The 7,408-nt window shown below is 40.3% G+C and overlaps 1 protein-coding gene across 1 annotated transcript in view; it reads left to right on the top strand.

The window, feature by feature from the left end:
- The first annotated feature begins 3,751 nt into the window (after positions 1-3,751).
- The window catches only part of gpatch8 (G patch domain containing 8), a 49,943-nt gene continuing 46,286 nt past the window's right edge, over positions 3,752-7,408 (top strand). Inside the window, 1 exon segment of the mRNA XM_052490265.1 lies at positions 3,752-3,902. Within this exon segment, the coding sequence (XP_052346225.1) occupies positions 3,858-3,902 (45 nt within the window). The 5' untranslated portion in view covers positions 3,752-3,857.

Here is a 7,408-nt window from a genome sequence, read left to right as displayed (position 1 = left end):
GGACCGCAGAGTGAAGGAAAAGCAGCCAACAAGTGCTCAGCATGTGTGGGAATTCTTTCAAGACTGTTGGAAAAGCATTCCAGGTTAAACTGGTTGAGAGAATGCCAAGAATGTGCAAAGCTGTTGTAACGGATGTGAAACGGCTAGCTTAGTTAGCGGTGTGCGCTAAATAGCGTTTCAATCGGTGACGTCACTTGCTCTGAGACCTTGAAGTAGTAGTTCCCCTTGCTCTGCAAGGGCCGCGATGGGTAACGATGCTTCGAGGGTGACTGTTGTCGATGTGTGCAGAGGGTCCCTGGTTCGCGCCCGGGTATGGGCGAGGGGACGGTTTAAAATTACACTGTTACACTGTCATCAAGGCAAAGGGTTGCTACTTTGAAGAATCTCAAATATATTTTGATTTAACACTTTTGTTACTACATGATAACATATGTCATTTCAAAGTTTTGATTTCTTCACTATTATTCTACAATGTAGAAAATAGTAAAAATAAAGAAAACCCCTTGAATAGGTGTGTCCAAACTTTTGACTTGTACTTTTACATTTTTTGGTGGGTGGAATTTTCATTGTTGGACATAAAATACTGTAAAAAAAAAAGTGATTTTCAATTAAGAAATCTGTTCCAAAGTATTTCCACACGTAATAGAGAGACACCATGTGATCATATACAAATGTAAAAAAGGTTTGAAATTATTATGTTTTAGTCAAACATATTTTGGGGGGCTTCTTGCAGTCAATTTGCAGTCTGCCATCCTCTCAAGAAAAAAATCACCCGAGGCTGAATCTAGTAGATGATCCATGTCATATGCCTTGCCACCATGATACAGTTGAAATCAGAAGTTTACATACACCTTAGCCAAATACATTTCAACTCAGTTTTTCACAATTCCTGACATTTAATCCTAGTAAAAATTCCCTGTCTTAGGTCAGTTAGGATCACCACTTTATTTTAAGAATGTGAAATGTCAAAATAATAGGAGTGAGAATGATTTATTTCAGCTTTTCTTTCTTTCATCACATTCCCATTGGGTCAGAAGTTTACATACACTCAATAGGTATTTGGTAGCATTGCCTTTAAATTGTTTAACTTGGGTCAAATGTTTCAAGCAGCCTTCCACAAGCTTCCCACAATAGGTTGGGTGTATTTTGGCTCATTCCTGATGACAGAGCTGGTGTAACTGAGTCAGGTTTGTAGGCCTCCTTGCTCACACATGCTATTTCAGTTCTGGCCACAAATTTTGTATAGGATTGAGGTCAGGGCTTTGTGATGGCCATTCCAATGCCTTTCAGGTTATGTTGATATAGCACTCGTTTTACCATGGATATAGATACTTTTGTACCCGTTTCCTCCAGCATCTTCAGAAGGTCCTTTGCTGTTGTTCTGGGATTGATTTACACTTGTCGCACCAAAGTACGTTCATCTCTAGGAGACAGAATGTGTATCCTTCCTGAGCGGTATGATGGCAGCCTGGTCCCATGGTGTTTATACTAGCATACTATTGTTTGTACAGATGAACGTGGTACCTTCAGGCGTTTGGAAATTGCTCCCAAGGATGAACCAGACTTGTGGAGGTCTACAATTTTGGGCTGATTTCTTTGGATTTTCCCATGATGTCAAGCAAAGAGGCATTGAGTTTGAAGTTAGGCCTTGAAATACATCCACAGGTACACCTCCAATTGACTCAAATCATGTCAATTAGCCTATCAGAAGCTTCTAAAGCCATGAAATAATTGTATGGAATTTTCCAAGCTGTTTAAAGGCACAGTCAACTTTGTGTATGTAAGCTTCTGACCCACAGGAATTGTGATACAGTGAATTATAAGTGAAATAATCTGTTTGTAAACAATTGTTGGAAAAATGACTTGTGTCATGCACAGAGTAGATGTCCTAACCGACTTGCCAAAACTATAGTTTGTTAACAAGAAGTGGTTGACAAACAAGTTTTAATGACTCAAACCTAAGTGTATGTAAACTTCCGACTTCAACTGTATATAGGCCTAATGCCTTGATCACACCTACAGGTTCATTACAGAAAATGGTACGCAGCATCTGAATATGTGTCCAATAAAAGGTCAACATTCACCTTCTGCTACCATTTCTGTCAAGCCCACTACCATACAGTTTGATGCATACATTCGATAAATCCAACGACACAGAACGCACTGCAACGGCCTCTGCAAGGCAATGCTGCAAGCCAAACGCAGCGTTCTTTTGGAAATTAATGGCAAATTAAGCATTCCACTGGAAACTAATGTACTTCTGGTGTACCAAAATGCAATGATGCTAACGCATTGATCACACCAACAGCATCTTTGCATTTTGGTACACCAGAAGTACATTCGTTTCCAGTGGACTGCTTAATTTGCCTTGCAGCATTGTGTTGGAGGCAGTTGCAGTGTGTGCTGTGTGGTGCATATGTTGGATTTATCAAACTTATGTGTCAAACTGTATGTGTATAATGCTTTGAACACACCAACAGTGTCATTGTGCAAAATAGTAAGCAGAATCATCTGGATATGTATGCAACGAAAGTTCAACATTCACCTTCTGCTACCATTTCTGTCAAACTGTCTATGGATACAGTTTGACACATAGATTTCAACTTATGCACCACACCAAACGCACTACAAAACGCAAACGCAGCATTTAATTGGAAATGTATGTAATTCTGGTGTACCAGAATGCAATGATGCTGTCGGTGTGATCGAAGTGGAACTTAACAGAAATAGCAGAAGGTGAATGTTGAACTTTTGTTGCACACATATTCAGATGATGCTGCGTACCATTTTGCGCAAAAACATATTTTCTCAGCTTTTTTCTCTGTCTATGTTGAGGAGGTCAGAGACCTGGCAGGGTGGTGCCAGGACAACAACCTCTCCCTCAACATGGGTAACATACAAAGGAGTTGATCGTGGACTACAGGAAATGGAGGGCCGAACACGCCTCATTCACATTGATGGGGCTGTAGTGGAACAGGCCAAGAACTTAAAGTTCCTCAGCGTCCACATCACTAAGGACCTATCATAGTCCAAACACAGTCGAAGAGGGCACGACAAGCCTCTTCTCCCTCAGGAGTCTGAAAAGATTTGACATGGGCCCTCAGATCCTCAAAAAGTTATACAGCTGCACCACTGAGAGCATCTCGACTGTCTGCATCACCTCTCACTCACACATAACACGTACACACAACTATATGTCCATATCTACCTCAATTTCCTCATACCCCTGCACATTGACTCGGTACTGGTACCCAATATATATATCCAAGCTTCTGTATCATTGCGTATTTATTCATCTTGTGGTGCTTTTTTTGTAAGTAGTTCACTGTTAGGCTACACCTGTTGTTTTTGAAGCATGTGACAATTAAATGCTGTTTGATATGTGTGGGCTTGGAGCTATTCAATGTATGGCCACCAGATGGCATGGGAACCTAGCTTAATTGTTATCCAGGTAGAGCTTGTGGAAATGCGTTGTCTCCCATTGAGCTGTAATAACATAGTAATAATGTAATGTATAGTTTACTGCTCTTTCGACAGCTGAAAGTAAAATAATAATATTTCTAATCTTACAAAGTGTATATGAGTGGGCATTTGTGTGGGGTATAAATGTAGTCTAAACTAAATGATCTAGATTGTCATATGAGGGTGGCTGTTGCTGGTTTAGGAACCAGCTAATATACTTGGGCAAGCTTAATAACAATAAGTTACACTGTTTTACAAAAGTGCTACATTGTTTCAAAGTATACGTCAATCAAAGCATTTGCGAGTTACAATTGGACAGTTGCTTTGTTAGTAACTCAGTAGGCGTTTCCAAGTCCAGCATTCAGAGAGACGAAAGAAGCTGCTGCGTACAGAAAATGGCTGACAGATTTTCTAGGTTCAACGAAGAACGTGATTTCCAGGTAATGTTAATCAAATATTTAGCAACTAAACACAATAGAGTATAAATAATATCAAGAGAATAATTGTGCACAGTAATAACACATTTTGAAACGAATCAGGAATCTGTAATAGGTTCAAAGGTATGCTAGCTAGGCTAGTTAGCAGCAACTTGATAGTCCAGTGTTCGACGAGTTGCATTGCTGTCGAGCTCGTCTTGGCCAGCGAGCAATGGATTGAACCCACAACTACCAATTCTTTAGCACGTGGTTAGTGGATACACAATAATATTAGTAATTTTGACAAAGTGAACCGAGTGACCTTGGGGAAATGAGCTAACTACATCGAGCTAGCTAACATTAGTTGGCTGGCTAGCTGTCACATTGTTGGTGCTGACAATGACAACAATGACAATGTACATTTAACAGACGGTCTTATTCAGAGCGATTTCCAGTTAGTGCATTCATCTTAAATTAGCTTGCTAGGTGGGACAAACACATCACAGTCATAGTAACATTCCTCATTGTAGCTATTAGCAAAGTCAGAGCTCGTAAGTAGGAAACAGGGGTTCTACTGTACTGTAGCCACCATCCATGGAACTACATACCCCCTCCCCTACCTGGCTGTGCAACATTCGGGCGAGTTGAGAATAATATGTGTAATGTTAGCACTTACTACATGTATCGTTTGCAGCTAGCTAGCTACGCCGCTTGTTGGTGAATCCTGCACCCACAATGTATTCGCTTTTGTTAACTACTAGTAGGGTACATACAAGGTCAGCGGATTCCCTTCTCAGTTGCTCGACATTCATTGTTGGGTATGAGTTTTGCTTCTTTTCTGCTGATGTCAGATTTACCAGTTATGCCAACTAGTTCACGCATTTCTTGGCATGTTACATCTAATGGGCTAATTTAACTGTATTGCTGGCAGCACCACAACACCAACTATTAACCTCACCATATGCAATGAATGTATTCCGATTAGTTGGTTTAGCTTGTCTGAAATCCAAGACGGGACGGGTTGGTGTCCTGTCCAGTTTCTGTCGGTGACTGACGTCACTCTTATAATCTGTTGGTTTTCCAGTGTGTAATTTCGGCCGCCTTTGCTAGTGAATACATAGAGTATTTAGAATAGAAAATGTCAGTGATTATGTTGTGGTCTTCAGCAATGTTCCCTAAAATGTTTTTAAGCTCTGAGCAAATTTCAGGTCTGCTGAGTGGAAACTTGAACTTTGTGAAAGTTCTGTGCAACCCGTACATGTTTACTGTGAACACTGAGGCTGTACCTGCTTTAAGTTACAATTTTAACAGTGGCAATGTAGGCTACTATGGCTATTTGATCATAATGTAGGCCTACCAGAGTGGCCTACCACCAAAACAATGGCGAAAATGCATCCCATAACATTTTAACATGGAAATAGCTGTTCTATCTTTCAGCCTACAGTAGCAGCCAATGTCTGGGGTTCATTGTAGGCCTTAATTACATGAGACGTTTGAAAATAGATATACAAGGCTTGACATTAACCTGTTTATCAACTTGTGCTTCAGACAAGGAGGTGACTGAAAATGTTTGATCCAAGAAACCACTTTACAAAATGCATTATTATTCCCATACCATTATTACAGATCATCAGACAAGTTATGCTACCCTCTGCCTATTGGCTACTTAGCTTATTCAAGCCTGTCTCAAAATACAATAGTGCCCCTTTAAGACATAAATACAGATCTTTACCTGACTCTGGTTTCAAAGATGTCTAGAAATGTACACATTTTGTTATCTTGTAGGAAGCATTCACTCCCCTATTGCTGACTACAAATGACTGGGCTAATAACTCACTAACTAGCAAAGGATATGAACAAAATTTTCACATGTGGCTACATGCAGCTCTAGCTTTGATCTCGAAACAAGCGCATCCAGTCACGACCGCTAATGCTGCAAACACAGTCCAGTTCAAAGTAAATGGCACAGATCCATATGTCAATGGTGTAATTGCATATATAGGCCTACTGCAGCTCTGATTGTTTATGCTGCACCGGTCTGTGTAGAGTACGGGCGGAGTAGTGTGTGTTAATGCAATAGAATCTTACTCCGATGCATTCTGCCTACAACAAAATCTCTTGCATAGTTTGTTTTGGTATGTTGAATTGAAAGTGGCTATTGCATTGATAGTGTTAACAGGGAAAACTCTAGAACAGTGGTCACCAACCTTTTCTGAGTCAAGATCACTTTGAGTCAAAATGCAACCTGAGATCTAACATGACATAAAATTAAACCCTTGCAAAATTAACTTATTAAAAACAGTACTGTAGCAATGAGGCTTGTGCCATAAGCTATAGGCCCAATACATTATCACCACATATTGGCTTTGCTTGAATTTCGCTGCCAGTGCATTGTTCTTGTTGGGGCCATTAAAAAAAAAATAATAATAAAATATATATATATATATATATATATATATAAATTTGAGGTAGGCTACATGATCACATCGGTCGGTAATAGCTTACTTGTGAAGCACAGCTGAGTGAGCTTACATTTAAATAATTTGCTTTTTATTTTACTGTGCTGATGGTGCCTGCAATCTGGTCAATCTCAGTGGAGGGAGAAAGCAGCAAACTGAGGGTCTGCCTCTCAACATCCCTCTGCTTTCCCTTTCATTTCCTCCACTGACCAAAAAATGACACTGTCTACCAGCTGATAGCGAAACTTGAGTCACACCCCATTATTTTTGCCTCATGCACAAATTCATGTTGTTACTCCTATGAACAGAGAAAGTGAAATATTCCTTGATATTAAAAAAGACCCAAACCGCTAATAACAACAACGCAAGCCCATAGATACATATTCCAACTCATTCATTACTGCTGCAGTACTTGTTGTAACGCTGAGTGGAAATAGGAAAAATTTAATTTTATGGCTTAAAAGTGTTAAATACAACATGTTGATAGTGCTGAGTAAGAACTTGAACATGAACTCACTCATGAAAGCGGCAGCCCTTTGCTGTATTCATTGATAGTTTCTCTCTAGTCATGGTTTTAAACATTTTGAAATCGTATAGTATCAACTTTGCTGTAGCTTTCTTTTATGCCTGCTACGTCTCTGCAGACATGGTCATCTGAGCCATCCGATTGGCCAGCGTTAGGCCTATAGTGCACTTGATTTGCTCTCTGGGCCCGTCAGGAAGGCAGAGTTTGTACTTTGACACATGAAATGGTTCAAAATGGCAACAGTTCACCTACCCGGTGTGCAGGGCAGCTGTATTGTACAGCCCGAGACAACAAAGCAAAAATGAATAGGAACACAAGGCTTTATCGTTGGGTTTTTTGCAGAAATGTTTGGCGATCTACTAGGAATGCCTTGGAAATCGCGATCGACCTGTTGGTGACCACTGCTCTAGAAAGTTACGTTCCATCTCGTGCTTCTCTCTGTGGGCAGATATTTCTGCATGCAGTCCTGGGGGAGCTGCATGCTCTGACTACTGCACGCACGCACAGCTTAGAGGGAACATTGGTCTTCAGTCATGGTTGTCAAA

This window comes from Oncorhynchus keta, chromosome 32 (assembly GCF_023373465.1).
Source record: "Oncorhynchus keta strain PuntledgeMale-10-30-2019 chromosome 32, Oket_V2, whole genome shotgun sequence".
Lineage (NCBI taxonomy): Eukaryota > Metazoa > Chordata > Actinopteri > Salmoniformes > Salmonidae > Oncorhynchus > Oncorhynchus keta.
The sequence above is the reverse complement of the archived record's forward strand: the minus strand, read 5'-3'. Positions and strand labels throughout refer to the sequence as shown.